General features: G+C 38.3%; 1 protein-coding gene across 2 annotated transcripts; it reads right to left on the reverse strand.

Annotated features, from left to right (window-relative positions):
• Nucleotides 1-1,506: 1,506 nt before the first annotated feature.
• LOC113084565 (protein FAM196A-like) lies at nt 1,507-14,835 on the reverse strand. 2 transcript variants are annotated; one of them, XM_026254896.1, is made up of 3 exons: nt 14,404-14,835; nt 1,956-3,177; nt 1,507-1,862 (listed from the first exon to the last, which is right to left on the reverse strand). In XM_026254896.1, the coding sequence occupies exons 2-3, from the start codon at nt 3,170-3,172 to the stop codon at nt 1,643-1,645; spliced, it is 1,437 nt and encodes a 478-aa protein (XP_026110681.1). In that variant the 5' UTR covers nt 3,173-3,177; nt 14,404-14,835; the 3' UTR covers nt 1,507-1,642. The 2 variants fall into 2 exon arrangements, with proteins under 2 accessions (XP_026110681.1, XP_026110683.1); XM_026254898.1 differs by lacking the exon at nt 1,507-1,862 and having other exon boundaries at nt 1,893-3,177.
• Nucleotides 14,836-16,917: the final 2,082 nt, after the last annotated feature.

Genomic DNA, 16,917 nt, shown 5'->3' on the forward strand with positions numbered 1-16,917 from the left:
TCTTCAATTAATAATGCATCGGATAATGTGTTTATTATGCTAAATGTTGTTTTGATCAGTCAACGGCCCATTGTCCAGTGAATCTCAGAGTTTGTGCTTGAGCAGATCTCTAATCATCCTCATGATGATTTTGTCTAGTCTCCTGATCATCTACTTGATCAGTGAATTTCTGTTTCTCTCTAAATTGCATGCAAACTGATCTCATAAGGGGCTTACTCAATGTAGTACAGTTTTTTTGTGTGTAAATGCTGAACTAATCAGTATGTTATGCTTAGCTGGGTGGGATAAAGCCAAATGTGGCATTGGAATATTTTAAAGCGATAGTTTAGGCTGATTTGCATGATATCCTGCTGTGGGAATGAGCTGGTTTATCATTGATTGGCTCTGACTGTAGATATTCAGCTGTTATGCATGTAAATATCCTGCTTGTGTAGCTTACTAGTTAGTGTCTGTTATATTTCCCATTCGGACTTGTTCATTTCATCTAAATATACTGCATAATCCTTTTCTTTGTGAGGTACAGTACATTTTATTGTCTTTTTCTACTCTCTTAAAAAAGGTTTGTCATTGCTTAATGCCTCTGCCCCGATTTGGAGCGGATTCAATTGTTAGATTAAATAGGCACTCTCGAAAGTAGAAGGCTCTTGGCATCATTAAGTAAGTAGTATTTAGAAGGCCTCTAGCAAATTTCCCATGTTGAATGCAAGGTGATAAAAGTCAATATGAAAAAGAGCGTTGCCCCTGAAGTCTTGCTAACCGACCAAAGATTCACTTATACATCCTAATTAGACCTGCTATAGCAGTCAGTTTAACAATTCTTGGAGGTTATTTAATGTTTAGAAAACCATAGAGACAACCAAAGTCATCAATTTTAGGTCAACTTTCCAAACAGTGTACAATCGTTCGTTGGAGCATTCAACACATTGTAGTTGGCATGTGTTGAAGATGTTTAGTGTAACCTGTAAGGAAATGCAATTCTGCTTAGTGCAGTTCTGTTGGCACAATTTTATTTTGTGCATTGTGGTTCACATTGTAGTTTGTATATTGGCGTGCATTGTGGATTTTTCAATTACTACGTCACAGAATTTCTAAACAATGTGCTACACTTAAAGTTACTAACCAATTAAAGCTATACTCAATCCTATCCACATTAGGGCTACCTGATGTATTGTTTTCTGTGTTGAAAACATTTCTTGTGTCAATGCATGAACGCACAGGACAAAACCAAAATGAACCAGCTTTTAGGTCATCTTTACAAAAAAAAATATGTATTGTGGTTCACTTGCACATTTAACACATTGCAGGTGGCATTTGTTGTGAATGTTTGGAGAAACCTGTTTGGAAATGCAATTCTGCTTCTGCCTTCCCATATACAGTAGTCTTGCTAACCAACCAAAGATGCACTCATCCATCCAAATTTGACCTACTTTAGCTGTTTGAGAACCAATCAATACATGAAAAATGAAGTAATATATTCTATTCTATTCTATTCTATGCATCGAGCTATCCAGTGTAATCCTCCTTTAGGTCAACTTTCTGAACAATGTGCATTGTGGCTCAATGACACTTTCAACACCTTGGGGAAACCTATGAAGAAATGCACTTCTGCTTGGTGTAGTTCTGTTGGCACAGAATTTTATTTTTATGAAATAGAGTGCTTCCCTTGGAGTCTTGCTAACCAAACAGAGCTGTACTCATCCTTCCTAGTTAGACCTGCTATTGCAGTTTGAAAACCAAACAATACATGGGACTGACGTGATATTTTCTTTCTTGGATTAGTTTCTTTGTATGCCATGCATATCGAAACAACCAAAGTAATCCATTGTGCTTCAACACATTGCATTTGACCTGTTTTGGGAAACCTGTGGGAAATTGCAATTCTGTTTGATGCGGTTCTTTTGGCATATTATTTTTATTTTTTCTCTTTGCATGCTGGTTAAAATACATCATCTTACCCTTCTCTATGAGCTTCTCCTTTTTCCAGCTCCTGAATGACACCCAGCAGCACTTTGATGGTTTCCTGGCTGGAGCTGATCATGTTTTCCATGGCCTGGAGCTGCGCTTTAACATCCCCATCCTGATTGACAGGCACTACCTGCTTGCACGCCTCATTCTCCGTCTGTATAGTTTCTGCTCCTGTGCTGCCCCTACATGGAGGCGCGGGCATAGGAACGGCTTTCGTGGAGACTGGAGTCAGTGGTACCGCCGCCTCCATGGCCCGCAGTGGTCGAGCAGACAGCGTGCCCATGTGGCACTGGACCTGCGTCGTGCAACTGCTCCGCGGCAGCGTCTGCGACTGCAGGCCATTGAGCTGCAGAGTCTTCTTGCGTTTGCTCCGCTCGGACGGACTCTCCAGGCATTCCACCTGCGTGAGAGAGTTCCATGCAATAGGACCCATCACTTTGGAAGAGGAATCCTCTAGAATATTCCCACCGCTCTCCCCAGAGTTCAGCAACTGCAGCTTGCCTGAGCGATCAAGAGTTCCAGAGTCTCTCTGGAAGCCCTTACTGGGTTTACTTCTGACGCTACAAATCTGATAGTCCGAGTTGTCTGTTCCCACTGCGGACCCATCTGTCGCACAAGGAAGAACCAAAGCATCCGGACACGGTCCGTCTGTTCTCTCCACACAGTCCCTGGCTTGTGGGTGTTGCTCTATAGTTGCGACACATTTGCTGGTGTGCATTAATGCTCTTGTTTTCCTCACATTTTGAGTGGGTACACACTCCCTACCTGCCTCGGTAGCTTTCGCCCTCTTTACATCAATAACAAACCCATCGTCCTGATCCTTATAGCTCTCCACAACAGCGGAATGCTTGACCGTATGTCCTTTCTTCCGGTCAAATGGAAAAGTCTGGTAACGCTTCCTAAGGTCCGGTGATGTTTGGACTCCGGTGCTTTTAGTGACATTGGGGATTGATCTGCGAGCTGGGACAGTCATGTACTTGCGGTAAGCCACCTTGTAGACCGGCTTTCCCCCTCGGGCCGCAGCAGCCTGTTCATTCTGTGCCTCGCAGATGTCCTTGAAGCGCACCTGAAGGGCTTTGTTGCGTTTGCGCACATGTCGGCTGTCGTCCGATGATCCTTTGACCTCCAGGGCCATGGAGGTTGCCGTTGCCTCGGAGTCAGATTCAGAGTTGGTGAGCATGCATTTACCAGCGTCCTTGCTCACCATGGTTCCTGCAAACACAATATTATTAGTTGGGAAAGTAATTTTTTTGGTGACCCATACTTAGAATTCATGCTCTGCATTTAACCCATCCAAAGTGCAGACACACAGCAGTGAACACACAAACCGTGAACACACATCCGGAGCAGTGGACAGCCATTTATGCTGCAGTGCACGGGGAGCAGTTGGGGGTTCGATGTCTTGCTCATGGGCACCTCAGTCGTGGTATTGCCGGTCCGAGACGCGAACCCACAACCTTAGAGCTTAGGAGTCAAACTCTCTAACCACTTCCCACTTGCCTTTAGTAGCTGTATATTGCATGCAGTTGTATTAGTAGTTTAGATTTCTGTGCTTAAATGATCTGACACAAATGTGAAAATAATCAGTCATGGAACCAGAAAAGGGCACAGCTGCAACATCCTTCATCCCCAGACTCTATGAACATTTCATACAGCAAATTAACGTCCTTTCGTTCACTAACCTGCTCGGTTTGTTTGTGATGAAATTTATGGAGCAATCTCATGAGTGTTGTCTTAGCCCATGACTTGTTTGTCTCTGACAGTTAATTGCATCTCTTAATCTTGTGTGTTCTGGAGCGACCGCGCACAAGGAGAATGATAGGAGTGAAAGCATGTCATCTGTCTACCTCCCTGGAGTTCACCATCCCTCAGCTAACTAATAGAAAGAGAGACACTGCTTGCCCTGTGATTCAGCATCATCGCCCTGACAAACACTCCCAGCTTCCCTACGAGGCCTGTGTGTCAAACTGCCTTTTTTAGTGCCTTGATTTGTGCATTCTTTTCTGGAAATATGGGAGTGTGTCGATGCTGTATGTAGGTATGCATCTATCTATCTGTCTGTCTGTCTATCTGTCTATCTATCTCTCTATCTCTCTCTTTTTCTTTATGTCTCTGTCTGTCTCTATGTCCTACCTAGCTACCTACATCTGTATCCATCTATCTATATTAGAAAACATACTTTATTTTTCTAATTTACTCAGTGAGATCCAAAAACTGCCTGTTAGCCAATTTACCCCAAACTACTTATGTCCCATGTTTAACCACGATAGAGACTTCAGTGGCAAATTCCAGAAGATCTGATCGAGATGAGGGTGCTCTCAGCGGAAGCTCACATCTCCGAAAAACATCAAAGCAAATTTTCAAATCAATGGCATCTTTATTAATCGACCGCATATTTGAAGCCTAAACAAGTACATTCTGCCTAAAAACTCTTAAAATTACATTCTGTGGAACAAAAACAGTACTATTTGTCAAATTATATTTGATTTGGGTGTGCCATGACACTCGCTTTGAAAAATGCTGTGAGTTGAGTGATCCAAATGGTGAAACGTTTGGAGTGCTGTTATTACTAGAATATAACATAACGTGAAAATACTCTCAGCCAATTAGATTTGAGAACAAGCTGGTGTGTGTTTGTGTTGTCTTCAATAAGCCAAAAAAAAGCTCACGTTACTCCTGGAATAGTCTGGAATAGGTTTCTCATGCACATGTGTAGACAGCAGAATAACAATCCATACAGGAACAGCATATGTTATCAAAATTCAACAGTATGTAATCTAATGGAGTGTGGATTCCTCTGCGGCTTTAGCAGCAGGTTGATCTCAGATTACTTAGCTGCACTTTCTACAGGAGTGTCATGTTGAGCGTCTCTAATGCTTTCTGCGCTATTGGATTATGTCTATTACTGTAAATCATTTGTTAAGGGCCTCGAGGAAGGTGAGATAAACTGGTGGTGACAGACCCTCGGCAACTAGCCGTCTTCCTGACCCATTCGGGATCGATGTGAGCTGCAGATATCATTACAAACCTTCAATACAACAGCCAAACATGTGCTGGCCGAACAACACGCAAACGAGATCGATACGGCTGCTAGGAGTCATGGGATTGTATTAATACTTTAAATCGAATCCGCAGTTGTCTAAACATCGTAGGCATCTCTCTTCCTCCTCGTTCCCGCTCTCTTCTGAGTGTGATGTATTACTAGTGTAACCCGGTTGTCAGGGAAAGCCCATCCCAAATGCATTTCCAACTCAGTTAATCAGAAAGGGTACTGCTGATGGCTCGAGTCCCCCCAAAGAAGCATTAGCAGCCCTGGGATTATGTAAACAACAAAGCATGACTTTATTTACATAAGACTCTAAAGAATTAATTCATCAAATTATATTTTCACAGTTGCCTGGTGTTTGATATTGTGGTATCTTAGCAACAGTCGAGTGGTTTTCTCTTCCTGGACTTTGTCAACCTGAGCTCTTGAAAATCAGCTTTATCTTTGAAGACCCTGAAATGAAAGGTGGAAGACGGTAAACTTAAAAAAAGTGATTTTATTTGCACACTGCTTTCATTAGTGCTGCTTGATATGGCGAGAATAACTATTGCTGTTAGTCATGCTTTGAGTTGACTGTTTGCGTTCGAGATATGAGCGTACCCTCGAATCACGCGGCTAGAGCGACTGAACATAAGATTTGGACGAAAAACTGTATAGCGACAAAGCAACTGCAAAGCTTCCAGGGTTGTGTTTCATTCCGAGTTTTATATTATTGGATTTTATTTTATGCACCATTCTGTATTGAATTGAGAACGATTTTTCAAGTAAATGAATTTGAATTTGGTAGCAAACAGAAAGGCAATTTAAATGTATGGAAATAAATTACTGTAATAGTTAATTATGTATTATTATTATTATTAATATTATTATTATTATTATTATTATTATTATGCATCCTTAATTGAATTGAGAATGCTTTATCAAAATAAATTAAATTCTAATTCAGTTTAGAATTTTAAATTTGAGGTAGCAACCATGATTGCAGTTTAAATATGAATGTACAGTAAGGAAATCATAATTTAATTCTAATTATTAAATATCTTTTGATAATAACAACAAGAAAAATAAAAATAACAATATTTTATTAATATATTATCAATATTATACCTAATTCTGAAGTTAAAACAAACATTAATTTGAAAGGTAAAATTAAACTGAATTTAAATTTATACAGCCTTAATTATTATATATATATATATATATATATATATATATATATATATATATATATATATATATATATATATATATATATATATATATATATATATATATATATATTGGTATTTTAATTAATTAGTTTTATTTGTACTTGAAAAGCTAAACGATTAACTTAAAATGTTAGCCTTTTATATTTTGAAGGTTTGGATATTTTGTGGAGGGATGGATGGACAGAAATACTACCTAATTTGTATTTTGTAATATATATTATCATATTTAATTAATATCATGGTGAAAGCAAACTTCAATTCCCAGAATGCATTACCTTTTAATTAGTCTACAAATTAAATTGCAATTCAACTTGCTGGTGGTTGTGGCTAATGAAATTTAAATTCACACTGATGACTCTATTGCTAATTTGACCCTGATCTAGAGAACTTGGCATCTAGCAACTACGTAAGTAGCAATGTCTCCGCAAAGAGCACAGCCATTCTTCTGGAAAAGGCTCATTGTTCAGTAAATCTTGCATCTATGTGTCATTTATAATACAAACAGCCACACGTGAGATGTGTGAACGGTTCGTCTCAAGTTGATATGTAATGAAGTCACAGCTGGCTGTGAATGGTAATCACTGTAGATCATGATGTGTTGTGTGAAGCGTACAGACCAGCAGACATGTATATAAGCACGAGAGTCGCTACTGTTTGTGTGTCTTCAATTAAAGAGCCACATCTGTTCAGTCACACGTGAGTCTCTGCAGGCTTTGGTTGTAAGACGGTGAATCGTAATTCATCGACGTCGCCTGAACCTTTAGTTCTGTGTTCTACAGCAAGCTCTTCATTTTTCCTGGTGACATGTTCATCTGCCTAACACTGCTGCTTTCTCATGCCAACTCTAACTAGAGGAGTTCAAACACACTCTTATGGATGGATGAATGGACAACTTGTCCTCCTTCCTCTTCAGTTTCCCCCAAAAATCAAGTGAACTGACCTGTAAACTTTCATCTGAGACCTTAGTGTCTCTCCCCATTCCTTATTGATTTATCTTCCTACTCTCCAAGATGTACTAGTCTTTTAAAAAAGTGTTTTCAGAAGGATGTCTGTTTTTTTTTTTTTTTTTTTTTTTTTTTTTTATTAACAGTATTACTTAAAGAGAAGTGTGATTTGCACCACATTAGTTGTGGTAGTATTGAAATTTAAATAATCCTTGATCTTCTTTTTTCTATTTAATAAAAAAAAAATATATATATATTATTACTATATTTAGAAAAATAAAATGGTGGTTGCACCAAAATTCAAAGGGGAATATTTTAGTTGAATTAATATAATCTATTTTTATTTTAATTGAACTTTTACATTTAGGTAATTTCTTTACCAAAGCAATATTAAAATGTTATTTTTATTTTGTTATTACAAATTTAGCGAAACACTGACCTTCAGATTTTTTGCAATGATTAAAATTATTATTATTATTACTTTTGCACTTGAAAGTAATGTGGTGCATCACATTCATTGTCTTTGACCATTCGTTTGAAGATTAATATTTTCAGTGAAAAACAACCTTTATTTGTCTTTTCTTCACACAATGCTGGCTGTCTTGAGTTTTGACTTGTGGATTACTTTTGTGATGCTTTGTCAGAAATTGATGGAAAAGAGCTTTGTATTTTTTGAGTTTTCAGGACCTTCATGTGCTTCTCCAGTGTTGACCTGCAGCTTGTGTGTGTTTTCTGATCGAGGTGTTTAATGTGTTCTGGCTCGTTTCCTCAAGCGCAGTCAGGATGAGGGGTTTAATTTGGCCATCTAGTAATGTGCATGTTAAGAATGTGCTTTCTGGTTTGATAACAGATCAAATTAAATTGGTTAATTAAATTGGACTCGTAGCATTTTACAGGAACCTCAGGTCATATCTCATATTCATCCTCCTACATCTGTGAGCGTTAATAAAACAGGAAATCCCTTCCCTGCTCGATTTCTTTCTTTTCTTGCTGACAGGAGCATGTGTTGTTGAGCACAGGGTGTCCTAAAACACTGCAGGAACAAATGAAAGCGTGTGGGGCCGAGAGCTCACCCTAATCCAGCTTTAGCTGCTGCCTTTCTGTTATTTATTTATTTGGTTTGTCTGCTGGGTTTTCTCCTGGTGATTCCCCCTGCAGGATATTATTAGTGTGCTTTCTCAGAATGAGGCCCGTTCACATTCGACACAGAAAAAGAGTTCATATGCATGTGTAATATGACCAGGATGTAGTTAAAACAGTCTCTGTTTTCAGCACTTTTCATCAGATGATGGTTTTTTATGTCAATCATTTCAACCAAACCATCAGTTTCTTCTCTTGTAACTCTTGTGCTGTATCATGCTAATACAGAGATGTTTTAATAGCAGATTAATCTATTCATTACTCAGAAGCCTTCATGCGGCATTTTTATTATTACAAAATATATTTGTGTTAATTATTTCTAAGTATTTGTATTCTCTACAGTCGATACGGTGCTGCATTGAATGAAAATAAACATTAATTTAGTAAAAAAAAAAAAGAGAAAAAAAGGAAAGGAAAACATTATTTGAACATTTTTAAATAGTTTGCATTATTTGAATTTTATGAAGTACAAAGTATAAAATATTTTTTTTAATTGATCTATGTTTTTGATTCAGTAAAAAGGATAGAACGATAGTTCTACGTTTGAAGAAAATGAAATAATTTTTGTGTGTTAGAATGTATTTGTGTGCACGATGGACTACAGATATGCAAAGTATAACATTGTGTTTGTGATGGTATGGCGGATATTGTGAGTATGATCCCTTCTGCATTAAAGCCAGAGTATGGAGTCAAATCCTTTGTCCGTTAATCGTTTCTCTAATGCCATAAGATGAGGCCGTCCATCTGAACGGCTGCTATTAGAGGATTGTGCTTCTAATAATTGTGGCTCTCTGATGCTAGAACACTTTAATGATGCGGCGCTGTCAGACTAGAGTTAGTGCGCTTGCTGTCCTTCCATTAGATGCATCTCTTTAGCCGGTCTGTAAAGCGTTACGCTCAGGTGGAGAGAAGACTCTTTAAACGCTGACTTTACTGCAGCGAAAGCTCAGAGATCATCACATCTGCCCTGCTTGTTAGTCCTTTAAATACGCATTCATCAAGCATAATGCCCCGCCACCTCACTGAAGCTCTGAAGATGAAGCATTATGACATTTCGGACTATTGCTGTGCACATTTACTAATGATAGCATAGACGGATGGAGAGATGGACGGCTCACTTTCATTCAGTCATTGACAAACAGTAGATCATGTGCATTCAGATATGAAGATTTATGAGCTGAAATGTAATTAGTTGCTGTGAAGGATTCGTTTGACTGATTGATTCAATATGGTAATTGAGTTTGAATCTTTTTGATTTGTTAAAAGAATCAGTTCATATGAGTCATTTGTGATTTGGATTATGTGGATGGTGCCATATGTGATGGATGGATGGATGGATGGATAGATAGAGATGAATGATTTATAGGAGTCATTTGTTTTTGAAATGGACTGTTCTAAATGTTCTGTATATTATTAATGTGCTAAAAACAAATATTCTCAGAATCAGTAGATTATCTATCTCCTGTATAATCGTCTCTGAGATGATTTTTTGATGTTTTGAGTTTGACTCTTTGATATATTCCTTCTAACTTCAGTTCAAAAAAGTCATTTGTCTGAGTATTTGATAAGGCTGAGTGTGGCATATGTTTTTGGATGAGCTAAAAAATGATTGGTACATGCGAGTCATTTGTTTGTGAATTAGAATGAGCTGATTGTGCTGTGTGTGTCGATTCGAAAGACAAATGAATCTTTATTCTGCTCATAATAGTCGTTTGTTTCTGAATTGTACTAGACCAGTTGCATGGTATGTTTCTGATTCCCTGAAAGGAAGCAGCTCTCTAGAGTCATGTGTTTGTCAGCTGGACTACACGGTTTGTTTTTGTGTGTGCAGACCATGAGGACCAATCGATAGAGAGATGTGGAAGGATTATCAGCGCTACATGGTCTTTTATATCTCCTCACATTTGGTTCAGAACACAAGCCCACGACAACAGTAAAGATCTATAGAAAACAGATCACTATACATCCAAATCTGATTTGTGAACTAAAGTGTAAAGATTTGATGCACTATATAGTCTAATAATATGAATAATGTGTGTTTCAAATGAAAGTGGAAATGAATCAAAGCGTTTAGTGGAGTCAGAGCCTGATCTGCCCCGCTGACCCTGAACGGATTTCTTCTCCGGCTTTGCTGAGAGCTTTTACTCTATTTAGTATTCAGCTCTGATAGACCTGCAGTATTTTGAGGAAGTCGCTGGTGTACAGGGAACTGTATCTGACTCAACGCTGAGTAGTAAAACATCTCACCCCAGAGCTTTACACAAACACACACACACATGCGGAGCCTAAGCTCTTAAACATTTTTGATTAAGGTTCTTGTGGATGTTTAACCGAGACTTTGCTGCTCAGGAGAGGGGTCAGATTAGCACTGTCTGCAGTGTATTATCTCTCTGTCTGTCAGTTAATGTCATGGAGAGGCTCTCTGTGGAGTTTCAGACAGCGGGGTGCAGCTTCCATTACCCACAATGTGAGATTCGGGATGGAGAATGAGAGCAGAGATGCATTGTGTGATTGTCCTCCAGCTATACATCGAAACAAGACTAATTCAGCCAGCAAACATTAGCACTGATGCTTAATGTGCAGTGTGGTTTATGAAGGTGTGCAGATGTAGCATCTGTAAATTGTTTGCTGCTGGAGACCAGGTAACCAGAACACACACACACACACACACACACACACACACACTGCACTCAATACATGTGTTTGTGTGAGATTGTTGTTAGATGTACACAAGGTGCCCTGGGTAAATGCATTATTTTTCAGGTGTTTGTGCGCTCCATGTTTGCACTGAGAATAAAATGTAGGGTTTGAAAAGTAGTAGGGTTTACTTTGAAGTTATTTTCACTCAGCAATTAATAGTAAATTTCAAAAGTAATTCAAAAGCAGTTTAAAATAAATATTGTTAGATTATGTTATGAATGGATGGATGTATGGATGGGCAAGGAATAAAAAGGGATGGATGCATTGATGACAGGAAAGAGAAAAATGGATGGATGGAAAGAAAGAAAAAGATGGATGGATGGGTGGATTGATGGATGAAAAGAAAGGAAGATGAATGGATGAGGAAAGAGAAAATGGATGGAAGAAAGAAAAACTGGTGGATGGATGGATGTCAGAAGAAGAAAATGAATGGATGGATTGATCGATTGCTATAGAAATAAAGATAGATTGATGTCAAGGAAAAAGATGATGGATGGATGGAGGAAAGGATGGATCAATTGATGGATGCATGGCAAGATATAAAGATGAATGACAGGCAGTTAAGAAACAGATGGATGGATGAAAAGAAAGATGAATGAGAGAAAAATAAAGAAAAATGGATGGAGAGAGAAAAAGAAAGAAGTAACAAATGAAAGAAGCAACAAAAGGAAAATGATGGATGGAAAGAGACTGAAAAATGGATGGGATAAAAGGAATGAAAGTAAGGTAGACAATGGAAGGAAGGAAGGAAGCAAAGAAAGAAAGATTAACGGATGTTGAAAGGGAAAAATAAAGATCAATGGGTAAAGAAAAAAGGAGAGTAGGATGGATGGAAGAAAAAAAATATATTAATTTCCTCATTTTGTGATGAAATGTCAGTGTCTAATCTGATTTAGTGGCTTTGTGTTTCTCAGTCTTCTCTTCCCAGGTTCAGTGAGGGTTTGAGGATGAATCCAGTTTGGATTCAAGTTCAGATGTACAGTATAACATCAGAGCTGGGTGTTCAGTTTTATACTCAGTTTTCGGAGAACGCCACAGGAAAGAGACTCTTAGTTGATCACTTTTCCATTGGTCAGATGTTTCTTCCCAAGCTGGCGACTGTTGGTCAGAACAGCTGCGTGGAGCAGGTCTCTTGATAAGGCCGAGATGGAAATATCAAAGTCTGAATCTCTTTAGATTCCAGGACTGTTGGGACCTCTCCTCGTCTGCGTTCATACAGTGAGCAAACACACTGGTAATAAAGCCATGACCACATTAAAGACCGCATCTGTCTTCCTCGTGTCCGTGGCTGCTGTTTCTGTGTGTGAGGCAGGTGAAGAGCGACACGGCGAGTCTTTAGGCTCCTCACGACTCAGAGTCACGATCCGATTCCAAAAGGTTTCTTAATGCGTCTCAAGTGTTCGGCTGTGGCGTGGGGTTTGCTAACTCTGCCAAGATCTATGACCTCCAACTTTGTCTTTGTCAAGCAGCGTATATTGATGCAGAACGGCATTTACTGCGGCACGCTTTAGTGTTCGGCTTAAACTTGGACTTGTTCTTGACTTCTTAACGATCAGCTATTGAATCTGTGATATGTATTGTCCTGGATTATTTCTTAAAACATAGAGGTCATGCATGTTGGTTGGATGTTGAAAAGCTTATTTAGGCCTATTATCTATGTACTGTTGAGTTATATGTCAATCTTATGCTCATTACTGGTTGTTTGTTTATTTATTGTTTTTATTCTTTTCACAGTGCAGTTCAGTAATGTAAATTTGGCATTCAATAATTATCTGTCTTTGTGTCCTTCTCTCTGTCCAATGTGACTGTGTGAATCACCCAGCTTACTGTACAGTAGGTGACTGACCATCATAATTCAGTATGCATCGTTCTCTCTGTGTTTCCTCTGGTATCTGATTGAGGATGTACAGTAAACTGAGTATGGGAGTGTTTCAGACAGAAATGACAGTTGTGATCCTTTAAGTAGAACCCAGAAAAACTCTCACTTTATCCTTCTCATGCTCATTCTCTCTCTCTCTCTCTCTTTCTCTCTCTCACACACACAAACACACACACACACACAGACTAGAGTGTGTGTTGGCGAGGTTTTTCCTGACTTGTGGCCGATGGGTTTGTGCTCTGAGCGTTGGATTGGTCTCTAGTGCTAACAGGCAGTATTTATCTCTATTATGCTCTTGTTATGGGCCTTTCATCAGCTCAGTTGAGCCATTGACTTTTAAAGACCTAGTTCAACTAAAAATCTAAACCCTGTCATTGTTTACTTACCCTCATGTTTTTGAAAACCTGTATTACTTTTGGTTTCTGAAACATAATTCGGAATGTGTATTCAATGTGTATTTTTTTTTTTTTACAATTCATGTAGTGACCACTCTCTGAACTCATGTGCATTGTGAAACGCGCAAGAACCCATGCAGGCTGGCGCCACTGAAGAAGTCTCAAATGCTCACCAGTGCTGCAGTTACTTAATAATAAATAAAATCTAATTAAATTAAAATTCTAAGTAACAGTAAAAAATAAGCAACAATTTCTGAAGGATGTTGTGTAACAGAAAACTGGAGTAATGATGCTGATAATTTAGCTTTGCATCAAAGGAATAAATTACATTTTAAAATATAGTCACATATAAAATAGATAATTAAAATTGTAAAAATAAAAAAAAATCTCCTATTTTTTTATGTATTTTTAATTAAATAAATGCAGCTTTAGTGAGCTTAAGACACTTTCTTCAAAAAAGTTAAAAGATTCCAAACTTTTGACGTATAGAGGAAATAAATATTTATATAGTATAACATAATGCACAACTAATTTTTTGTGTGATTTTTTTTATTTTATTTTTTGCAGTTTAATATCTTCTGTGCTTGTTCATTTTAATTGTGTGGAAAAGAGCAGCATGAACATTCAGCTAAACACCTCCTTTTGTGTTTCACAGAAAAATGGAACGTCATACTCGTCATACTCAATGTGAGGCAGTGAAAATGATGCCCAAATGATCGTTTTTCACTGAAATAGTCCTGATTTAACCTACAGCCTGAAAACACAGTTTCTAAATGTTTAACAGTTCAGACCACCATAAGCTCTCTCTCTCTCTCTCTCTCTCTCTCTCTCTCTCTCTCTCTCTCTCTCTGCGTGGGTTGAAATAAAAAGATTATAATAATGCCAAACGAAGCATTGCGATGGTCGGTTGAGACCCCGCAGGAACAGAGGATCTCGGCGTGTTTGTTCTGATGATGTTCTTCAATGCAGCACAGTTCAACTTTGCAGTTCAAGTTTCTTGTGTATTTGTATGTTTTCTAAGCATTATGATCGAGAATACACAAGCTGAAATGACTGAAGGTGCATTTCCAGAAGGTTAAATGTGATTACAAATATGAGCTCTAACGTAAAGGCAGAGACTCACCTCCAGACACGGCTCAGTGGTGATGATGATGATGATGAAGGGGAGGGAGAGATGACCAGCACATGTCTTCCCTCTCAGCGTAGCTGGGGTCCGTCAGGGTCTGCCATGCTGGAAGTTTCTCCGTGTAACACACGTATGGTCAGACGCTGCTCCTGTGATCCTTACACATCCAGAGTGAGAGATTCCACTGAGATCTGCCCCAAAACACTCGTCTTTACCAGACCGGCGCTCCCCCACAACTCTCGCTCTCACGCACGCACGCACACACACATGCACACATGCATGCACACACACACTCATGCGCACACTGCCAACGGGATGCAGCGGGGTCCGGCGCTCAGCAATGGTATGTGTGCGCATGAGACATCCATCCTGAACCAGCCGCTCTAAGAACTGAGAGACCCGAGAGCAAGCGACACATACACACACTGAGAGAGGGAGAGAGGGAGAGAGGGAGGCAGGCAAAGCAGAGAGAAAGAGAAAGAGAGGAAGGAAAGTGCCAGGAAAATCCAGCTTTAGGTCATGTGATGACCTGCTGATTTACATAGATGTCAGTTCCTTCAATTCCTTTTTTAATTCCTTTTTTACATTATTTTTTATTTTTCATTATTTAAATTATAAATGTTAAACGTTTGTTTATTATACTTATAAAATGCATTATTATTAAATATATTAAATGCATATGTAATTAAATATAAAAATGTTAATGTAATTTATTTATTTGTTTTATAAAATGCTAAATGAAAGCAAGGGTGTGTGTATATATGTTTGTATATATACATTTATTTAAAGAATTATGGGTATTTTATGTAATTTGCTACACATATTTTTGTATGTAATTTTATGGTTGTTGTTTAGTTTCATTTATTGTATTTTTTATTTGCTTGATTAAATGCTAAACAAAAGCAAGAAAAAGTGTAATTTAATACTGTCATAATAATAATAATAATTATATTTATTATTATTGTTTATTAAAAATGTAATTTAATTGCAAAGGCAAAATTTCTAACTTTCTTTTAGTGTACTTTCATTCATATATATACACACACACACACATAGAGTACACACAGTACATAAATGCATGAGGTTAGACTTTAATATATATCAAAGCTTATTTATCTTGGTTTAAAACAGCTATTCATGCATTTATTTCTCATTTGTCACTTTGTGATACTCTGATTGGTCAGTTTTGGCATGGCATTATGCTTATTCTGATTGGCTGTCAGACATTCTAAGATGATAATGTTTTAGCGACTGAATGACTGTAAAGTCGTTCCAAGCTTGCATTATAATTCCACATCACGTCACCACATTATTTCAGATAGACTTGCAGCCTATCGCTACAAAAGAAAAGGTTTTATCAGTCTGCTGGGAAACAAAGTTGCTTCCGAGGACAAGCTGGGATTTGAGAAAGTTCATGAAATAGATTCAAAGCTAGAGTTTTGTTTGAGACATTTAAGGGAGATCTCCTTGAGAACATCTGCTCGCCCTCACATATTTTCCTGTGTCACATTCTTCAACTCAAGAGATTTTGAAGAATGTAGGGGTCAGAACAACTTTGCACCCCATTGAGACATGCATATTTTGCCTTCCACAGAAGAAAGTCTGTCATACAGGTTAATAATGACATGAGTAAACGAGTGGATTATGAGTTGTGGGGAGAATTTCACCTTGGCCAGTCATAGTTCGGTTCATCTACGCACTTTTTCTTTCTTCATCTCACTTCTTCATTTTCTGTGTGTCTATTTTTTTCTGATCTGCCCTCATAAGGGCCACTAGGAGCAAAGTGCTTTCTGCTGACGCGGCACGCATTGATTTCGTTGTCCTAGCCGCTAGTAAGGCCACACCACCACACGGCCTCCTCCAGGGTGACATCTGTCTCCTTTGCTTGGATTTTGTTGAATCAGCATGTTTTCATCAGGTCTTGTGGTTCTCTTGCTCTGATATATGTACGTGCACATGCATATAGAGAGATACTTTTTGTAACCCGCAGGATTGGTCGGTCAGCCCTTATTCCACGGGTTTTGTCCAGCTGTCATGACGGAAATCAAAGCGTCTAAATTCAGTTCCCCGAACAAACGGCGTTTGAACTTCCATCTGCAGAGACGCACTCCAGAAACGCTCAGTGTTTCGTGCTCTCAGCGCTTGTATCTGTCGGCAGTGCTCAGTATTATCTTTGTTGGTGCATTAAATAGTTTTTTGCAATTTCATTGAGCTTTCAGCACTTTTGACTGTCTTTAAATTCATTCTGCTAGTTTTATTATTATTATTATTATTTATTTTTTTGTAAAATCAGCATAGGAAATGGACACAAGTCAGCAGATTCCATTTGGGTGTGGTGATGAAGTGGTCAGTTAATCACCCAATTAAGATATTTAACCCCTGCAATTTCTTGTGCTAATAGTAAGTGTTCTGTAAGTTACTTTAGATAAAAGCATGTGCTAATGAAGTGAGTTTTATAGATCAGTCAATAGTGAGCTAACAGTGGATGAGTTATGAACCGTCAGCACTGCA

The sequence above is a fragment of the Carassius auratus genome, unplaced genomic scaffold (assembly GCF_003368295.1).
Source record: "Carassius auratus strain Wakin unplaced genomic scaffold, ASM336829v1 scaf_tig00040253, whole genome shotgun sequence".
Taxonomy (NCBI): Eukaryota; Metazoa; Chordata; class Actinopteri; order Cypriniformes; family Cyprinidae; genus Carassius; species Carassius auratus.